Genomic DNA, 21,070 nt, shown 5'->3' with positions numbered 1-21,070 from the left:
GGCCTCATCATTCCGTGCTGTAGCTGGAGTCACTATCTGCAGTCCTCCTCGTGGCCACTTCTATTCGATTGCGCAGGACGGTGTGAGGGAGGACGCACACACGCAGGGAAAGGGGGAGAGGCGGCGAATTTAGAAAAAAAATCCAGAAGGGATGAGGACGGGGCGGGCTGGAAGGGGCTGGTGCTTCTGCAATGCGGAGTGCTGCAAGGACCGTGCGCTGGCGCGCAAGAAGGCACTTCTAGCAATTACGTGGTGCACTACTCACGGCTGCGGGAGGCTGGGCTTCTTTGCCGTGCGTTTCGTTGTGCGACTCGATTGGCATGCAAAAGTTGGCGCGGTCCAGTTTGCAATAGTTACAGTGGATCCCGATTGAATCAAGTATTGGCATACTCTGAACGACTTGGACTGCCAAGTGTTGTTCGGAGGCGGCAGCTCAAAGACTTTGCAACACCTTGCACGGCTGTGTGCGAACCCCGTGTGGACCGGAGGCAGAAAACATTAAGGCAGGGGATCATCTTTAATACATCAAAGGAACCCCAGTAAGAATTTCGCCCTCCGATGTCGAGTTAGCACTGAATACGTCTTTTGGAAGGCAGATCTGAAATTGGGATCAGAAATATTTGACTTGACAGCGTCTTTTTGAGGTGCAGACAAGACGAGAGAGGAGGAGCATCAGAGAGAACAGCTTCCTTCCCTTTCACTGGCAGCCCCAGCAACCACACCAACCACCACCACCTTCAAGCTTTTATATAGGTGATGTGCCTGACCACTGCCATTTCCTGTGTGTACCTTGCACATTTATTTTTCGAGAAAATGTCAAGACGAAAAAGCGTGCGAAATGCAGCTGCAGCCTAGCCGACACCCTGTCGGAAAGTCAACAGGTCTCATTCGAACCCTCATCCGCACCTCGACTAGAGGACTCCCTTCGGGAGGCCTTTGGCGCCTTACTCTCCTGGCGGGGACCCCAGCTTTGCCCTTTTTCCCTCTTGCCGCGAAACCTAAGACGGCATTTACCTATAACCTTCAACACCATCTATGCCCCTGTTGTGTGTTCAAATCGGCCTTAAAATCGCGCTTCCTGCACGTTTCGGTGCTATATACATAGCATATACAGCACCCATAACCAGAACACGTTACAGGATCGAGCTTCAACCGAATTTCAACCGTCCGGGACAGCACCAACTTGCACTGCCAATTCGTATAGTAGACGACATGCACCTACCTGCATATGCAACGACAGCATCTCCAGCTGTTGTGGAAACAGATAGGAGAGATGAAGAGCCAGACTCAGTAAGCCTACATCCTGCATGCGGCATCTTGAGTCGCCTCTTGAGTCCGCCTCTGGGTTTACTAACGCGTGGACACGCGGAACACACATCAAGCGACGGCTGTAGAGCACGGTGGTGTCCCAACACCATTGTTGCCATCAGCACGATTTCCTTGATGCTCCCAACGAGTAAAAGCAAAGGCGAGCCCTTACAAAAGAAAAAAGAAAGACAAAAGAAGACAAGTCTGGATGAGGGGGAATTTAGAGAGGTACTACCTTTGTTTCAACGGATAAACAGCACGTTTAACCGAAACCTTATCAACGGAATGGACATTCCCTTACATACACACATACGCACACATGCATGCGCACCCAGGATGGATGTACACTCTGATGAGGCTATATCCGCGGTGCCGAGGAATACCTAGGAGAGCCCGCCTGGCCTTGCCCTATTATCTTGTTCACCTCTCATCCAACCGTTCGCCTGACAACAAGATCCGCAGACTCCGCAGAACCCGCAAAACACTTATAACTTCGGAGACGCACCCCTCCCTTCTTACATGAGAACTTAGTTCACGTCCTTCGCCCTCTAAACATTTGGAACTTAGGGTGGATCCACGGGGTCCTCCAGCAGCTCTAGGACCCAGCCAATCCATCAGATGACGCCTAAGCGGCAGGCTAGACGACAGACTAGACGGCAGACTAGACGGCAGACTAGACGGCAGACTAGACGGCAGACTGAGTGGCGCCGACAGCCGCCGGTCTCCTCGAAGTAGCATCCCAGCCACCTGCTGGTACCCGTAGGTGTACCCGTTGACAGGGTGTGACCATCTGGTCTTCGTTCCCCGCCACCCCAAAAGAAAACCAAGGGCTAATATAGCGTTAAACAGCGCTGTTACCTATAAAACTACTACGGAAGGGCCGGCGGTGCAGGGTGGCCAGGAAGTGACGGAGACAGGATATAACGACGTCTCATATGTTCGAGGTGCTATCGGAAACTGCTTGTCTCTGAAACACCTCGTCTCTTGTCCTAACCTCCAACAAAGGTGCTGTGCTGGGGACCTTTTACACCTGCACCTCCTCCTCTTCCTGAACTGAGGGATGGCTCACGGTAGAGACAGCCATCACCGAGTAGGCGGCAGCGGCAGGCCGCCGCCGCGGTGAACGCGGGCGCCTACCTGGACCAGGACCCGGTCCCTTCAACATGGCCGCCGGCCGGGCTCGCTGCCGGCCAGCCATATCCCCGATCGAAGCTTAAGCCGCCGCCGCCGCCACCGCCGCCGCCGCTTGATGTCAAAGGCTGCATGGACGCAGCCATATTGTGCGGCCCAGCAGTAGCGCCCTCGTAAGCCATGTATGCCGGGAAGGTGGAGCTGATAGCAGCTGGCAAGCCGGCGGCTGCAGGCATTCCGCCAGCGGCCGGCATCGGTGTAGGATTCGGGGCGTTGGCGATGGCGGGCAAGTTCTTGGAAGTGACGGAGGAAGAGCCCAGATATTCAGAAGCTGCTCCTGAAGAAGGCAGGTCGCGAAGGAACGCGTGCGTTTGCTGGGATGGTGGCTGCGACTGCTGTCTCGTTGTTTGCTGCTGCTGCTGTTGTTGTTGTTGTTGCGAGTATAGCTGCTGGTATTGCTGCTGATATTGTTGTTGGTACTGCAAGTATTGCTGTTGGTATTGCTGCTGGTATTGTTGGTATTGCTGCTGGTAGTACTGCTGGTATTGCTGAGCGTACTGCTGCTGTTGCGGTTGTTGGTACGAGTCCTGTTGTTGCTTCTGCTGCTGCGTAGCTGTAACTTGTGAATGCTCCTGTTGTGGTTGTTGTTGCTGCTGCTGTTGAGCAGCTACAAGTTGCATGATCGCAGGCTGTTGAGAGGTCGTTGTCGGCTGTGTAGGTGGAGCAACCTGCCCAGCCAGCAGATTTCGGGGCGACGGCATTCCAGCCGCAAGCCCGCCAAAATCCATGCCGCCGCTCCCAAAAGGCGTGTTGGCGGAGGCGGGGATCGCGGGACGAAGCGCCGTACTCACGCCGCCAGCGCGGACATCATCCCCATCACCGCTGCTCATCCCTTTCCCGGCCGCCACTCCCGCCGTACACGACCGCGCCGGGGCCAGGCTTGAATTATCGTTCACAACTGCCGCGTCGGCCGTATATCCCATGCCGCTTCCGCCGCCGGCATTGCCGTACAACGCAGTGACTTTTACCGATGCGTTGTCGGAACGGCCGCCAGCGGCGGTAGTGGCAGAAGCGGTCACCCAGGCTACTCGTGCGGCTTCAAGCGCATGGCCAGACAACGACTTATGGACAGCCGAAGATACCGTGCTACCGTCGGAACCGTTGGATACAAAACCAGTACCGGTTATAGTAGATTCTGGTCTCGGAGCGGGACCAGCGCCCGCAGGCATCCCAGATGCCAGATGCTGCTGTGCTGAATGCGCCTTTAGCGGAGGAGATGATGCAGGTATGGATCCAAACGGCAGCCAAGGGTATGACAGACCAGCTGAATTTCGTGTCTCGCCGCTGCTCAGCGCAGCTGTCGCCGTCGTCCCAGGCGCCTGCACCCCCGGCGCACTCCACGACGGTCCGCCCGTCGGGAAGACATCTCCCGAGCTAGCCGCGCTTACGCCGCTATGCCCCATGACGCCAGTGCCGACGGCAGCAGCGGCAGCGGCAGCGGCAGTGCCTGCCTGCTGCTGCTTCTGTGTTTGCTGGTGAGGGTGGTGGTGGTGGTGGTGCTGCTGCTGCTGAAATGTCTGAGGCTTGGCCGATGGAGCGGATGACCCATGGGTCGTGAACGCCACAGTTGGTGCTTGGGGCAGTGACGTCGAAGCTGACGCCGCCGCCATGGCGCCGGATAGCCCAGCACCACCGAAGGTGCTGCCGGGGCGCATAGCAGTGAATGCTGCCGCGGAGGAACCGGCGCCAAGATGACCAAGAGGTGGATTCATCGCCGCCGTCGCTGCTGCTGCGGCGTTGGCGTTGGCGGCTGCAGTTCCGGCCCCAGCGGACGGATTGATTGACGGCACAGCAGCGGCCGAAGTCCGGTCGCCCATCGGACCGTCCGCCGCCGTCGCTTTCTTCGTTGCAGTTGCTGAGGAGAACGGCTCAGCGGCATCGACGTTCAGGAATCGGGGCTTCGGGACGCTGCTGGCGCAAGGACCAGCAGGTACGGCAGCAGCTGTTCGCTGCTGCTGCTGTTGCTGCTGTGCTGACACTGCGGACAGGGCCGGGTTGACGCCGTAAGACGGCAGCGACGCCGTCGCGGCGGCAGCGCTGCCAGTACTGCAGGTGTTGCCACTGGCAGCAGCAGCGCCTGAGGACACCAAAGGGGAGGTCCCAGAAGCGGATGGCGCCGACACAGGTACGGCGTACGGAGCAGAGCGTTTCGGAGCGCCTGCTGACATCGACAGTGACCCAGATGCCGTGTTTTTTGCCGGCCGTGCGCGTACCGAGGCGGCCGCCTCCGGAACTGGCGGCGGCGGCGGCGGTGGCGGCACCGAGTCCTGCAAAGGGGGTTGCACAGGTGCACTGCTAGCTGCAGGGCCTGCGACACCGGACGTGGCAACTGAAGATTGTGCAGCCCTTTTCGCCGTGCCACTTTGAGACGATGCCGAGCCCGGCGCCGGAAATGCCGATTTCGAGGCCTTCCCAGGCGGAAGGAGGCTCGATGTCGCCAGTGCCACCGGCGACTGTGGCTGCTGCTGCTGCTGTTGGTGTGTAACCGCCGGCGCTTGCTGCCACAACGCCGTCGGCGCTGTAATGGGCGCCGGTGCCGGCACGGCGGGTTTGGCCGCCGGCGTCGTTGGCAGTGTCGGAAAGTCAGCCCAGTCAGGTGGCGGCGAAGCCGCAGCCGCAGCCGCCTTGGCGGCGTACGGACCGCTGACGTGCGGTACGCTGGCCGCATTGATCGCCGCCAAAGCGTCTTTGTCTATCAGATCCGTAAGGCCCTCCTGCTCGGCTGTCCTGAGGCTTGCAGCGATGGCCATCTCGAGCTGCAAATCCTCCTGCAAGAGAAACGAAGCGATACATTGAAATGTATCAATAATGTATACAATAATATGCTAGGCTTGGCAAGCATGATCGGAATACATACAATAATATGCTAGGCTTGGCAAGCATGATCGGAATATATACATATATCCTTATTCTGTACATAATCATTTCCAAGGGACACCAATTGCTCCCTCGGCTCCCTCACAACACAAGCACGCCCTCCCAAATTAGCACAGCATAACACAACGCGACTCCAACGGCTGCCGTACCTGCCACTGCCAGTCCGCCGTTCCTCGCCTGCCGCCGCGGCCGCCGCCGCCACCTCTCGCTCCGAAACCACGTCCGCTGCTGCCAAATACGTCGCCGCCCCTGTCGCCGCCGTTGCCGCTACTACCATAACCGTTGCCCCGGCCCCGGCCCCCCCGGCCGCCGGGGCCCCCCATCTGGATCCCTCCCGTCCGCCCGAACCGTGGTTCATAGCTCTCGCCAGACGCTGACGCCGCAAAGTATTGTTGCGGCTTTTGCTGTTGTTGCTGTTGTGGCGGCGGGTCGCTCCGTGACACAGGGCCCCCAGCCGGCGTCGCTCCTCCCGTCCCCGCTGCCGCCGCCGCCTGAGCTGCACCGCCTGCTCCTCCTCCTCCTCCCATGCGACCCCCGCTGCCTTTCCCAGTCGGGGCTTGTTGCTGTGGCTGTGGCTGTGGCTGAGGTCGCTGTCCGTGGGGATTAGCTGCAGATGACGCGGACTCCTTTGCAGCCTTGTTGCCCGCCGTACCGCCGGCACCATTAGACTCCCCATTTGCAGTTGCTGCTGCCGTCGGCTGTTGCTGCTGCTGTTGCTGCGTTTGCTTCCCAGATGATCCTCCTGCTGCCCCAGACGAGCCGCCTTTCTTCGCGCCCTTGCCGCCAGCCGTGTTCGTGGCGGCGGCCGCAGCCGCCGTCTCGCGTACTGAGCGTTCGTACTCTGCCGCCGCTGCTTCCATTGCGGCCCGCATTGCGGCATCCTTCTCCGCGGCTGCACGCCGCTTCGCCTCCTCCGCTGCCGCCCGCTGTCGCTCCTCCTCCTCAAGACGCCGTGCCTCAGCTTGCCGTCGCCTCTCCTGAACAGGGCGACCGTGCACCAGACATCCCATCAACACCGGCATCACACCAAAACTCGACATCCTGCACAACTCTGAAAACAATCGCCTTGATATGAACGACACGCACAGCAAGTGCCACAGCACGTACCACGCGGTTTGCTGATTTGATGACAGCTCTTTGCCCAAATCAGGTTCTTTCCACCGTTTTCGTCACCGCCTCTCCATATGTGTTAACGCCCCCTACGCTGCCCTCACCAATGAGGGAAGGACAGCATAGCGTCCTTCCAAAGACGCTGGCCAGAACAATAAACGCCCCAGGGCTTTGTAACGCGTCTTCCTATCGACATCTCCGCAGCCCCAGACCCCGACTCCGGCATTGGAGCCCCACTCCGCGTATGTAATGTAACATGTGTGTCTGAAACGTATCTGGTCTGGTCTGGAGACACTAGTGCAATTTGCGGTTAAGGTCCTGAGTTCGATTCCTGGTTAGACCCCCGACATTGTCGGTAGCGTGAGATTGTGGCTAGATGCTGAAATGTGGAGTTGAGGTCACAGTTGATGGACCGAGATTCGCACGCTGGATTGTGGCTAAACCCGCCCTCTCTAAGGTGAAAGGATGAGGAGGGATTCTAGAAGGCAGTATCAACCGCTTTGGACTTGCTATTCGTATGGCGCAGTACAGTGCGGTAACGGTGGATGGTACTGTACAGTGTATCAATTATAGATGACAGGCAAGTGTGTGCAAATGTCCCAGAAGCCTCCCATTCTGTACCAACAACGTCAACAACAGCTACGACAATTCTGAAATTCGCCTTATCCAAGGCCCCACCTGCTCCTCCGACATCTGAGCACTGCTGCCGCCAGCATCTTCGCCGCCACCGTCCTTCCCGCCCCTCCCTCCTTTGCCCTTCTTCTTCTTCTTGCCCTTCTGCGCGGCAGCTTCCTCCGCTGCGGACGGCTGTACTACTGCCGCTGCCACCGCCACCGGGCCGCCGGCGGCGGCGGACTTCACAGCCCCGGTTGCTGCTCCGGCTCCAGGTGCCGCACTTTCGGGTGGCCCCGCCGCTGTCCCCGTGGCCTTGGCGCCAGGAGCTGTGCTGGGCCCTGCCGCCGCCGCCGCCGCCGCTGCAGCAGCAGCAGATGATGATGACGGCATCTGCTTTCCTGACGACGCGGCGGCGGCGGCAGCTCCAGAAGATGGCTGCACCCTGGCGGCGTTATTGTTGTTGTTGTTGCTACTGCTGCTTGAAGCCCCGGCTCCACCGGCGCCAGTACCAGATCTAGCAGGGCCGGCTGAAGCAGCAGCACCAGAGGCCGATGGCGCTTCAGCACCAGCAGCAGTAGCAGCAGCAGCAGCATCCGGCTTGCCCGTGGTTGAAAACACGCTCTCCTCCGAGTACTTGGCCCACTGCACGCAAGCAAAGACCGCAAGGAGAGGGTTTTAGGGAAAGCGAAAGTAGGATTGACGTAAACCTATTTAAACATTTGAAGGGGACCGCAAGCGCGACGTGGGAACAATAAAGGTCCCAAAGCCAAGACACAGGAAAAAGGGGCCATCATGCAAAAATAATGAAGTCCCTTCAGGCTATCTGGAATCTGGGCAAAGAAAATAACGATTATCGATGAAGTCCCGACAGACGAGGAAGAGGAGGAGGTGGAACTGATCCCGTTGTCGGTTATTTCAGTTAAGCCCCGATACACCGCCTCCATCCTCCGCGCCCGCCTCCTACAGCCAGTGTACAATCCCCTGAGAACTTACCTCCTCTGATCACTAATCCCCTGAGAACTTACTGCTACAACTACACCTGCTTGATGGCCAATTCTGCACACTACCCCTGGCTTGCTGCACCCTTAGCCCCCATTTGCCGACGTAAACTCCTCGCCGCGTCTCTCGTACCAACCGCCAAACCCCAACGACCATCATTACCACCCAGCGCCAACCACCACCGCCACCTGCACACACCTGCAGCTGCAGCTCCTTGACGTCTGGCCCCGCAGCAGCAACCCAGGTGCCGGCACGACCCCGGAACACGTAGCGTGTGCCTGGCGCCAGCCCCGTCACGTCAAAGTTAGCCGAGGTTTCGGAGCTAAGAGTGGTCCAAGCCACATCCCCGACGCGCTTGTAGTCCAGCTCGAAGCTGCGCATGCAGGTGATGGCGGTGGTGGGGCATGACAGCCGCGGGAGGGCTGTGTGTGCGTGTGCGCGTGTGTGAGATAGAGAGGAGACTGTATGATATCAAATGCACAAATAAAACAACAGCCATGAGGATGGGAAGGCGCCGATGTTTAAGGGCGCAGAGCGCAGAGCCATCCAAATGTAAGCAGCATGTATGTCCGTCTGCCCTATACCAACCCCTCGACTCCATCAGGGCGCACTTCACCGCAATCCCGCTACTCCGCACCGTGCAATGCCGTACAGTGCCGTACCGTATCTGCTTCTTCTCGAGCCACATCGTGGCCTTCTTCTTCGGATCCAGCGTCAATCGAATGGACGAGTCACTGCGAATGCCGCCAGGATTGGTGGGTCGCGGCAGCTGTTGGCCCGCGAATTTCAAAAGGCCTGGATCCGGTGCTGCAGCGAAGGCACTGCGGCGGATGTCATCTGACTTGCTGAAGAACTCGTCGGCCTGTAAAGAAGTAGTTAAAGAAGGTGGGCTGGGGTCAGGTCAGGATTACTGTAATAAGCAAGAGCCCAGAAGTGCAGCAGCATCAACAGGCCATGTCCCCAAGCATCCAGGATAAGGTAGGTGAGGTGCAATCCATGCCGCCCCCCCCGGCTTTTACCGACACCGCCATACGTGTGTGCGGGGAACTTGTAACATGTAATGTGGGGGTTCGAGACAAAAACAGGTAGAACCGGATATGCTAATTGCTAGTTTACGTTATGAAAAAGGATCGTATCGCCAGTGACAACACCAGATATCTCGAGAGGTCGAATGCCCTAACTCAATGACAGGTTGGGTCGTGTGTAATCCCAGCCACCCAATGATGCGGCCGTTTTCCTACCAGATCCAGATCCAAACCCCGATCCAAACCAAGATCCAGCCACCGATCCACCGTATACCCGCCCCGGCCCCGGCCCATGCAGCCGCCCACCTCCCGCGACCGGCGCTTCCGCTCGTCCTTCCTCGCCGACGCCTTGCGCTCCCTGGACCCTTGCTCCTGGGACTCCCAGTACTCCCGAGCCTCCTCCTCGTCTTCCACCGTACTGTAACTGCCTGATGGGTTGGAAATGATGCAGAAAATGATGCGAAACTAATCTCCAAGTTTGAATGTACCAACTGAAAGGGAGTACAAGCAGCCAATGTAGGGTTTGGGAGAGAAGAAACGGAAGGAAATGGTTGTGAGCGGAATGTGATGCTTAGTGAAGGCGAATTGGGTGAGTCAAACATGTCAAGACGTGGGCGTTTGGAATTACCCCATCGGTTTGGGATCACTATGCATCACATAGTGCGCTTTGTCTTATTTTTTCCCAGTGGGGTAGAGTGTACGGCAGTCCGTTGCGGCCCCCGATGGCCCTCTACCACCCCTGCCGGGGTATTTATTCCCTCGTGGGGCCTATCCGAGAGGGAGACCCTCGCGGTAATACCTACTACTACCACTACCATTACTACCCATCCACCCCAAAAAACGCGAAGTCTGGCCGTGTGCGGAAGAAGGATTTAAAGTGGGCGGAGTACTTGTCATGGCGAGGTGCCGGGAGTGTGAGAGATAAGCCAAAAGGCATGCCAAGATCAAAAGCCACAAGAGACGAGGCAGCGAGCCCCTATCCAAGAGTCGAGCGAACGAGGGGGCTCCCCCACTTCCCCCCGATAGAGAGGCAAACACAGCAACAAAACCAGCTGCACGTAATCAATTCCCAGTGCGCTACCTAGCGCCCTCTGTCCTGCCCTGATTCTCAGGTAATAACACACCAGAGTCGTCGTAATCGTCGTCATCATCCTCGGATTCACTGTCGTACGTGTAGAACGAGCCGCCACGGCCGCCTGGTGACAAACACGCGTACGGCAATGCATTCAACATGCGTCACAAGTTTGGTTGTTGGTAATCGGGTGTACGCCAGAGCGAGTTCGTGCGTACGGCAAGAGCGGCGGGCATGGGAAGGGGTGGGGGTGACGGGTTGACCGGGCGGTTTTCTACGGAATTTGGGATGGAGAATGGCGGCTCCGTTGAATTGTACTCCTTTCTAGACAGCACATTCCTCCCCCACCGACCCCATATGTATTTATCTTCCCCCGTCATCCCCGCCGCTCATTCCCGAAAAGGTCTCCCCGGCCCCCTGCGCGCCGTCGCCTCCAGACCTAACCCCCGTGTCCCTAGTTGGTACTTTAGGTGGCAGAAAACGCACGCACAAATATTCCAGCGATTCAATCCAACACTATTTCACCCATCACTAGGCTGGACTACATCTTTCTTCGGTTAAGTTGCGCTCATGTGTGTGTCATACTCCTCTTAGCCATCTCCTCCTAGCGGCTAATTTCATACGAACGCACATACAGAGATACAAAGCCCGCACACATACATACGCACGAACACAGCTCACCTGGCGATCGATATCCGCCACCGCCTCGCCGCGGAGCTCCGCGAGCAGGTCCCTTCCGTGGACGGTAGTAGGAGCCGCCTCCCATTCCACCGCCGAAGGAAAACCCCGGGAAGACGCCCAGGCCGCCGCCTGGCATGTAGAAAACCTGGAATCCGCCGCCGCCGCGACGACCGCCGCCTCCTCCCTTTCCCCCCATCCGCATGCCTCCAAAGAACCTTCGGGGCCGTACGCATAGAAACGCACAGATACATACACGCACACGCACGTATACAAGGGAATTGATTTCTGGGTCAACTTCTACGGCCTGAAGTTTATGTTTATGGGTTTTGAGATTCTTTCCGCTGAGTGAGGGCGACCTACATGCCTGGTAGTGGTAGCGATGGCCGTGGAGCCGGATCCCCCAAGAAGCAGCAGCAGTAGCAGTAGCAGTAGCAGCAGCAACACCGGCGGCAACGTAGCACCGGAACGGAGCCCTGCAAGCAGCGGCTGCCGCGCTGCCGTCCCCGTCCAGAAATCCTTGCTGACACCACACGGCATCCCCAACAACAATCGCCAGGGCCGAGAAGATGCAGAGACACGCTGGCTTTCCCTCTCCGAAATCGAAACCCTAATCCTCCGTCACCCGTTCTCACCTGGTAGGCCTCTATCCTACCATCGAAGGTTGATAGGGCAGAAATTTGGATGAAACATCGTCGGCACGAGGCCACACAATTCGTTAAGTTATCATGATTTCTCCTCAGAAAAAACTTTGACGCGCACAACTTACTCCCCTCTGACCCAAATCATCAGTTGATTCTTCGCTTCCCTTTTTCTTGCATCACAAAGCATGGCATCCCGATCGCCTCAATCGCTTGCAGCACATAGCAAAAAACCATTTCGAGTCCAGGGCCCAACGCTCAAGAACCAAATCGGCATTTTGCCGTTTCTTTATGCTTGTGCGAAGAAAAATAGCGGTGCTTACATGCGGTAAAAAAATTCTGTCCGCAGCAAGTCCGCAAATTCTTCGAAGTCATGTTCATCGAAAATGTCCTCAGGATCCAGGTCATCCAAGTCATCGTCGTCGCCAGGGTGGTTTCGAGCGGACAGGCGAGCATACGCGGCGGAGATCATCTGATTACAAAAGCAACACAACAGCAAGCGGTTACATGCCGTACAAAGTACGACGGTGCAGTACAGCAGCATGTGACAAAGGCGGGTTAGGTTTACGCCACGCTTCTGATGGTATATGGTAAAAAGCTGAAAGCCCGGGATGGTAATGCTGATGGTGGTGGTTTGGCGTGTCTTTAAGGGTGGCCGCTGCTGGTGCTGCTGGTGCTGGTGCTGCTGCTACCACGAAGGAAGGTTGGGCCCCGGAAGACGCGTCCCAGAGAGGATGGTACCGTCCTGATTGAGGAAATCAAATCCCTCCCCCGAGGTGGTGCTATTGCGTAAGAAAAAATCGCTGACGAGACTACTCCATGTCCAAGGTGCTAGGCTGCTGTTGTGGTGGCTACACGCGACCAATATAATGGGGTTTTGGCCGATGTAATGGCCGAACGGGCGAGGGCAGATGGCAACCAGTGGTTGGAAAAAGGCTCTCGGGGAAAGGAAAAAATGTTTCCAATGGCTGTCGCTATTCCGAAAGATGCTCAGTACTGGGTGGGGAATCTGGTCCAACTAGACGCCCCCGGACACGAATGCTAACCGGTCCGCCACCACCAGTCCTCCCAGCGGACAGGACCCATCGTTTAACGTGCTGCCGTGTATCCTTTACGGAAAAGGAAGATCGCCATCACGACTTGCCTGGAAACGCGCCGTCGCAGCCTCCTTGTCGGTGTTCTTGTCCGGGTGCCTGTCCAAGGGGACAACTTTTTTTTAACCATGGAACGTTTCTGGGGATCATTCAAATACCCTGATCTCCTCCCTGTAACTAACGTATCTCCTTCAAAGGAGAGGGAACGCCCCAAAACATGAGGGTAACAACACAAATGACCGAGTAGCACAGACGCAAAGTGGACCGCACCAATGCAAAGCGAGCTTCTTGTATGTTTTTTTGATCTCGTCTTCTGATGCACCCTGAGGTAACGGCGACGGAGGGGTGCATGCAATTGCAGAAGTGAGCGGTATGCACCAAGCGATGCAGTATGTGCCTTCCGGGATACTGGCCGGGAGTGATACCGACATCATTTCCCGTGTTCTGTAGGGCCAAAGCTAGGAATAAGCACTTGGGTGCAGATCGGCGCGAAACCCCATCCCAAGAAAGCTCACGTCTTCAAGTCCCAGTTCTGCCAAGGCTTGTGCACGTGTGAGCTTCATCGTAACCACGGACAGGTATTCACACACGCGATGCCTTCGCCCAGGGTAAAGCGCTCAGCCCCGGGGGACCAGCAAACAATTGAGAAATATTTTAAATCAGCACTGCTTTAGTTTGTATAAAGATGCTCCACATATTAAAGGCTTAACACGATGTCACGTGTAAAAGGTAAATACTAGCCGCTGTAGACAGAGTACTATTATGGCCACCCTGATTACGAACTTTTGGATCAACTCAACTGCATATGCAATCATGTAGGCAGGCAGCAGTAAGCATGGAGCGAACGCGTATATTACGGCATCGGGGATACGGCGTCTTGTTTTTGGGTTTTGCTCGCGACGTTGCTGCTATGTTGCAAGTGAGCCGCTGATTATCTTGGCTGTGAAGCGTGACATACTATACTGTTTTACTTAAAAAGGATTTGAAGGCCGCCGCTCGTCCTTCACATCTGTAGAGCAACGCTCTGTCCTTGCAACCGCGCAGCGCGACTGAATCCAGCTTTGAAGTTGCGGAAAATCTGTCAGTCAGGGAGCTGAGGGACAACTCACAAAGCAGCTTCGCTGATTCCTGGGAGGGGGCCTCGTAGAGGAACGGCGCCGCAGCAGCGCATCCAATCAGCATGAAAGGCATCAGCTTGAATGCACGCATGCATCGGATATGGGGCGCTTACGAGCGGCAGCTGAGCAGGCGCCCCGTCCTGACCCAAATGGCGACGTCATGCTTGCTTTGGGGCTGCGGCGACGTGCTTGCCCAGAGGTATAATCATCAAAACCTATTTTATTCGTTTATATCTATGTCTGCTGAATTGTTGACAAATCCTCGCGTGTTTCCCCAATTTCACGTGCAATCTGCAGGGCCGTTGAGCAGCGACGCCTGTCCGAACTTGACGGACGCCGCGTGGTCTGCACAGCTGCCTTTGGTGCCGCGTTCATGGGGCCCGTTGGTCATTTTTGGTATCAACAGTTGGATGTCATTTGCGCAAAGCTGTTGGCGACCGGTTCCCCGGGCTTTCTCGCAGCCAAGCTCATTGCCGACACAGCCATCATGGGCCCGCTCTACGTGGTGGCTTTTTACGCCTGGGGCTGTGCGCTTATTGACGGCTCGGGCTGGGAGGGCTTCAAGAAGAAGATTATGCAGGTAGGGCAGGCAACAACCTGCAACACCGCCAGGGAGCATCACGAGCAGTAAAATCAGCAACGCCAGCACGAGCCCGTTGTCGGGCCGGGGCCCGGGGAACGGAGGGGCGTTACCAATGCACGGCTTACTGCCGTATTGCGTTACAGTAGCTAAACGACCTGCCGATAGCTTGGCTGGGTAGAGTAACAAACCGCTTGCGAAACCCCCTCCCAACACCAACCCATTATGAAAGTTGCACTAGTGGCCAATAGTAATGACAGTTACCTGTGTTGCACCGTTAGAAAACCTTTAGGGCCTCGAGGGCCCGGCAAGGACCAGACAGTCATACCAATGACCCACCTAAGGCCAGCGACTACCACGGAGACCGCTGCATTTCGGCAATCCCATGACTACTTGGGTGGGTGGAGGGAAAACTAGAGGACACTGTCCCAGCAGCGGGACACACCTTCTGGTAATAGTCAAAACAACGCCAGTTAAAGAATCAATGCGCCTGTGGGACCCAAATAGACATTTGGCATCCCATGCCGAACTGGGTCGTATGCATGCACTCACTCCGCTTCCACGCACCACGGCAGCTCCTTCGCAATAACCCGCCTATCTCGCCTACATTCATATTTTGCTTCGAGAAGTCGAAGCATATAAGCACGCAACAGTCTACCACACAGCTTGTCAACTTGGTTCCTCACATACCGACCCATTAGCTCCCACTTCCCTTCGTCTTTGCCACAAAGGCCCAGCTGTGACCTCCCCACTCCTTCCGAGCTCCATAAGGCTGTGATTTACACGCGTTGCATGTTCACTTTTGCACCCTCAGCATTGTCGCTCCCCACCTCCATTCCTGCCATTTCCAGGACTTTATCCCAACCTACACGGCTGAGCTGGCTGTATGGCCTCTGTTCCAAGCCTTCAACTTTACTCGTATACCAGTGGAGCACCAGCTGCTGGCCGTCAACGGAGCCACCCTCGTTGTAAGTGCTGAGTAGCCTCTGCCACACCTCGTTTGAGGCCTATGTCGGCTGCTCGGCTACATGCCCACCTCGGCAGTTATGTCTCCCTACATGCCTACTGTCTTGTGCCTGTCTTCCCAAACATACCTATTTACAGGACGAAGCATATACACGCTTACCTAGGCTATTCTGCTCCGTTACATGCCCGCTTAGGCTATCCTACTTCCAGCTACCTCCCTACCCGCCAACCTACTCAGCTCCTCCCCCTCTTCCTGCACGACCAACCTTTCATCCACAACATTGCAACCATGATGGTGATGATGAGAACCGCGCCCCCGTGTCACAAACCACGCCCGCAGGATGCCTGTTTTCTGTCGTGGGCGCGATCCCAGGATGATTGGGTTGCCACGGTGTTGGCTGCGCTACAGGCCTGGCAGGAAGGTACCGACGGCAGCCGCAAGGCGGCGGCGGTAGTGTCAGTGGTGCCCGACGGTAGCGGGCGCCCGCCGCGGCTGGGACAAGGGGGGCCGCTTTAGGCAGCAGTAGAGGTGCGATGTAGGGCTAGGGCGTATACGTAAAGAAGGTCTAGAGTTTGACGGCGCTGTAGAGGTGTGCTGGTAGTCGCTGCGGAGGCTTGGGTGGTCTGAGGAGAGGGCGTTTGGTTGGCGTTGGCGTGTGGATGGAAGGTGCGTGTGTGAGTGGCTGACAATTGGCGGGCGGGGCGAAAGTAGCTGTGAAGTTGGGTTTACGGGGTTTGGATGGAGAGCGGCTGCCGACGCGGTCAGCTAGTCCGCCTAACACATGTACTACTTGGACGCGGTAGGTACCTCGTACCGTGCAACTAGGTAACAGGTAATAGCTTGTGTATCAGGGCTTTCTACGGCCAGGTTGGGCTCTCGCTCGCGGCTTGGAGACGAGGAAATGGAGGGTGCTCGCTCCCATAGTGCCGGAGGATGGCAGCCTGTTGCCTAGCAGGCAGCAGGATTGGGGGCCCGGAATGACTAGTTCCATACGTTGGCTTGGCCTGGCCAGGCTGGGCAGGCCAAGCTGGTGGCCTGGCGGGCAACAGCGGGTAACAGCTAGGCGGTCTAGGAAGGCAGCAGTTGTCGCTTGGCGGCTAGGAAGGCGAACCGGGTGACCTCGGTTAGCAGTCTGGGAGCTCTGTGGATACTCGCAGCAGTACCGCTGGGTGTCTCAGCGCAGGAGGGTACGACGAAGCACAGGGGGTTGACGAGAAGGAGAGAACCATAATAGACGGATACTCCAAGCGCAGAAGGGTGGCGGGCCGCAGCTCTGGGCACAGCTGTGGAAGAAAGCAACTAGCTACAGGGCAGCCTCAGGGTATGGGGAGGATGCGGCATGCGGCCTAGGCAAAAGCTGGAGCGGGGTCCAGGAGCTATAGCAGGTGGTTCCGGTGTTCCCACGTTGCCTGGTGTTTGGACGGAGGAGAGGCCAGAGGCGCCGACGTGCCTTTCTTTCGTCTATCTGCCTGTCTGCCGGTCTATCCGGATACCTAAGGGTCTCTGGCCCGGCTGCTGCATATGTTTTTTACAGAGAGGCAACTTCGGCATTGCGGTGATCTTGAGGGTTGATTGTGGCGGGTTGGCAGAGCTGGGGAGAGAAATAGAGGGTTCCATTTTTGGTTTGGCGCCTGCGGCATAGAAGTTCTTTTCTTCCCGTTGACAGAGCAGACAGAGTTCATGTGGACAGAGCGGTCAAGAGAGAGAGCGAGAGACAGAACTTGGAGACAGCGAGACGCCGGCGTATTTCGTGCGCTGGCTTCTTTTTTTCATTGCTAGCGGTATCTTGCCTACGTTACAGGTTTGCAAAGCGAGGTGGAGTTTGTAAGAGGTGGTCGAGTTTGCAGCGATAAGGGCACGGCGGCATAGGAGTCGAAGATTGAGTTGTCGAATCGAGCTGCAAGTTGTGTCATAACTTGACTATTGGTCTTCACTTTGCCTGGAAGCACTAGCGAAGATCGCGGAATCCCTAGATTTTGGGCGAGCATCAACGCTACACTATTGTGCGAGGGCTGTGTCTAGGCGAAGACGGGATATATATGTATACGTCTGTGCGCCTGTATCTATGCCTGTGAGCGGCGTTTTGCTAAACTATGTATGAAGACCTTCAGGATATTTCTGCGGAGAGCCCTTTTCGGAGTGTTGGAGCTGTTTTAAAGGAGTTGAATGTCTTCGTGTCTGAGTGCGAGTGCGAGGGGAAGAAGTGCGGAGTGCGGCCATTGCTTTCCTGTTTTTTCTCTTTCGTTTCCTTTTGTTGAGTTTTTATTGCCGTTGTTTTTTCCATTGTTGCTCACGTACGTTGCTGCCGTTACCGTGGTCTGATGTCGTGCACAGTGCGATATACGTTGTACGGCCAACGTTCGGAAAACACACGAGGTAATGTGTATGTTTCTTGTATCCTGTTATGATTTGCTGCGGGCAGCTGCACAGCAGCGGCCGAGGTTTTGCGCTTTTTCGAAGTAACCCTCTGGGAAGGTATTTTCTGACCGATGGCACTTAAAAGGTTAAAGGCCCCGATTCCGCCTGTCTGCGTTAAAAGAAACCCGAACCTACTTCATAGAGAAAAGAAACCTCTTAGTGATGTTGATGCAGTTGCTGCTACTGCGGTTGCTGACAGCCTTGTGGTGAGCTGGTAATACTGGGCCATTTTCAGTCCTAAGCCCCTGGGGTAGGAAGGCCTACGCGCCTCGAGGAAGCTGAGGCAGCTGCAGGAGAGATTTAGAGCGAAGGGGGGGAGGGAGTGGGAGGCGCAAAGGCTGACCGGAGAGTTCTCTGTTGTTACGCGAGTTTGTTCATTGAGGTCTTGATTGCCCATTGGACTGTTCCGCTTGTCATTATCGTATCACCATGCCGCACGCCGTGGGCTGCGTGTCGCAAACCCCAAGTCCCCAGTCGCATAGCGCGGCGAGGCTGTCATACAAAAGAGGCACAAAGAGTTATCTTAAGATGAATCGGATGCTTGTCGGTTTTCCTCTTACGTGGTAATGTGGTAATAACGCTGGGAGAAGAGGCTTGGGCGAGGAGGCTGTCAGAGTGATGAACTGGCGGATGTGAACTGGCGGATGTAAAAGAGTGCAAGGTGCCGAAACATCTGCTTGCAAGTGTTCAAGAAGTATGGGACGTCGTCCTATGCGTATTAATTTAGTCATGAAGCCTTAGTAGAAACCTTCATGGTCTGTAATTTCAAGGACATGCTCGTGCATACCCGTCCAGGTAACGTGCTATACGTGGATTCTCTTTCAAGTGATTATCCGCTGACATGTTTTTCGCGGTTACCTTATCGACCGATAACCTTACTGGGCCATGACCGTCTTTTTTCTGATCTTGATAGTTGTAACAGAAATTGTACTGGATGACAGAAATGGATCCGTTCCCGAAACCAGAAATAGCCCGTTTCCGATGTCTGGTGCGGACTTGCGGTGTGGTAGTTCATGGTAATTCTGGAGTTAGGGGGTTTACCGCTGACAGGTAATCCCAGATGAGGCTTGCAGAGGCGAGAAGACAACTATGGCCTTGGTTATCTTCTCACCTCTGCCAGCTTTGCGTGGAGACAAGCCGCCCTGGCATGTTTACACAAAAGAGTATATTACATTGACAAAGTTTAAATTTATTTGCCTCGCTGCACGCATTTGAGTACCAAAAACTATTTAGGAAATTGAGTACATTTTCAGCTTTTCAGCTCATGACATCGCGACCTTCCTTTCCGTCAACGATTGCAGCAGACCCACTGCACATATCTACACCATTTCCTTTGTGTTAAATTTCGCATGGCCAAGCAAATGCGAGCAAGCGGTACAGTACATCCCTGTTCCAGTGCCTATGCGCCGTCGTGGCCAAATGCCGGGCCACTGCCAAGTTTTTCTCCTATACCGTAGCACATAAGTCACGTTCTTCCGCATAGGACGCAAAAGAAAACGCGACCAAATACTATTTGCTGCTGCAACTAGAGGGTAGGACACACTGTCGGGCAGACCAATTCTTTTGTCAGGAATAAAATCCAGGCTAATTCTGCGACAGAGCTCATCCCTAATTCCAGCCCGGATCCTACCCTCCTCTGCAACCACAACCACAACCAACAGACAGGCGGAGATTCGATGTTTGTGAGAGGCTCCATCACATATTCAAATCGACAGACACCACTTAACCCAGTTGAGGATTCCAGATCTCATATAAAATCACCCAGATTGCCAGCCGAGGAGGGTACAGAAATCCCAATCGCGCACAGAGCCACAAGCCAAGTAGATATTGTACGGATCGGCAGGCACGAAACAGCAAACTAAAATTACGTGCGGTGCACGTTTGAGCATGACCCAACAAAATCGTGACACCTTGTAACTTCAAGACCATAGATCATGAAACGATGTACGGGGAAACCGAAATCGGCACCGTAATCGCGCGCGCCTCAAGCAAAAGCACTCACCTCTCCCAGAAACACGACGGCTCAAGAAGCCAAACCAAAACGTTCAACCTGCAACCTTCCCTCCTACAATCCTCAACCAACAGCAACAACACCAGAATCGCACAGATACACGCACACCTCTAAACGCCACGTTTCTCCCTTCATCTACACACACATGCATCATAGCCAAAACTCATATGCAGGATTCAAATGCCGAACGAGGCATGAAAATACAAAATGTCAAACTCTCTGAGATAGGCCTAACACCGAAACAGCCCTCGTACTTTAGTTGTACACCAACCAACAACGGACAAGGTGCAATAGACATGAACGCAGGCCACTGGGTCTCAAATCAACCTACTGAAGAGCTCTCTCTTTCTCGACTCTTTACATAAAGCATCAGCGCCTGTTCGTGACAGTCGCAACTCTTTGCAACGCCAACGACATAATGACAACACAAACATCCTAATGACTGTAACAGCAACAACAGCTTTGGCTCCCTACAAAGGCAATGCCGTCTGTCGAGTAGAGGAAAACGCGTTAACGCACAATTAGCGTTCTCGCCATCCGCGCCCCTCTTCCTGCTTGTCGACAGTCAGAGCCTTCCAAACCAAAACAGTCAAGGACCTTCCAAAAGCGCGCGGCGCGGCGGCGATGGCGATGAATATGCACAACATGATACAAGAAAGCAACGGGAGCAAAAGCCCCGATACTCTCCGCGCTGCGTCCCGCTGCGCCGCTTTAGGAGTGCCGCGTCTGATTAGGTTAGGGAGCCTTCCAGGACGGCGTTTGCGCCCAGCAAGGATGAGCATGGTCAAGGACACACCAGCGCACAACATCCCGCGTGCGACACCTTGCCCCGTCACCTCCTCCCAACAAACAGACCCAGCACACCACACAGGCACACAAGCAACCAAACCGAACCTCGCGACGCCTCCACCACCTTGATGGCCACCTTGATTTTCCATGCGCCCGCAAAAACACTATGCACTGTCTTCACTGTTGACCACATGCGGAAAGCAAAGCCAGCCACCGGGACTGTCAGGTCTTGGCGGCCACTCATGGCGCGGCGCATGCGACACGTGGGCGCAGGTCGTCGGGGGAGTACCGCCGGTGACACCGCCAGACATCACACAGCACACACACGTCACAGTGAGTCGCGCCGTACCTCTTCTGCAACTGACTCCTGCGCCACCCACGCCCCAGACCTTGCCCAAATCATCCACACAAGCGGACCAATTCATTAAATACAATTCAACCCAGGAGCCACACAGACAATTATGGGACCCTGGCTTCCTATGATGCTAAACCTTCAGAGTCTAAACTCTACGAAAGGGCACACTACACGGCCATAGTTTGGTTACAAACTACATAGAAAAACAACGTGCCAATGACC

The 21,070-nt window shown here is 55.6% G+C and overlaps 2 protein-coding genes across 2 annotated transcripts; one reads left to right on the top strand and one right to left on the bottom strand.

Moving 5' to 3' along the window:
* Positions 1-1,121: 1,121 nt before the first annotated feature.
* On the bottom strand, positions 1,122-11,988 carry VOLCADRAFT_107171 (uncharacterized protein; the record flags this gene model as incomplete). Its single annotated transcript, XM_002956236.1, has 11 exons — positions 1,122-1,388; positions 2,446-2,732; positions 3,291-5,267; positions 5,526-6,353; positions 7,165-7,536; positions 8,299-8,473; positions 8,763-8,962; positions 9,342-9,553; positions 10,250-10,321; positions 10,879-11,093; positions 11,840-11,988. The coding sequence occupies 11 exons, from the start codon at positions 11,986-11,988 to the stop codon at positions 1,160-1,162; spliced, it is 4,716 nt and encodes a 1,571-aa protein (XP_002956282.1). The 3' UTR covers positions 1,122-1,159.
* A 1,575-nt stretch (positions 11,989-13,563) lies between these two features.
* Positions 13,564-16,338, top strand: VOLCADRAFT_107170 (uncharacterized protein; the record flags this gene model as incomplete). The annotated part of the gene is made up of 5 exons (XM_002956286.1): positions 13,564-13,927; positions 14,026-14,308; positions 15,160-15,276; positions 15,615-15,725; positions 16,288-16,338. Exons 1-5 carry the CDS (start codon positions 13,791-13,793, stop codon positions 16,336-16,338), a joined length of 699 nt encoding a protein of 232 aa, XP_002956332.1. The 5' UTR covers positions 13,564-13,790.
* Between the last annotated feature and the right edge of the window lie 4,732 nt (positions 16,339-21,070).

This window comes from Volvox carteri (assembly GCF_000143455.1).
Source record: "Volvox carteri f. nagariensis unplaced genomic scaffold VOLCAscaffold_59, whole genome shotgun sequence".
Taxonomy (NCBI): Eukaryota; Viridiplantae; Chlorophyta; class Chlorophyceae; order Chlamydomonadales; family Volvocaceae; genus Volvox; species Volvox carteri.
This window is presented reverse-complemented; position numbering and strand designations above follow the sequence as displayed.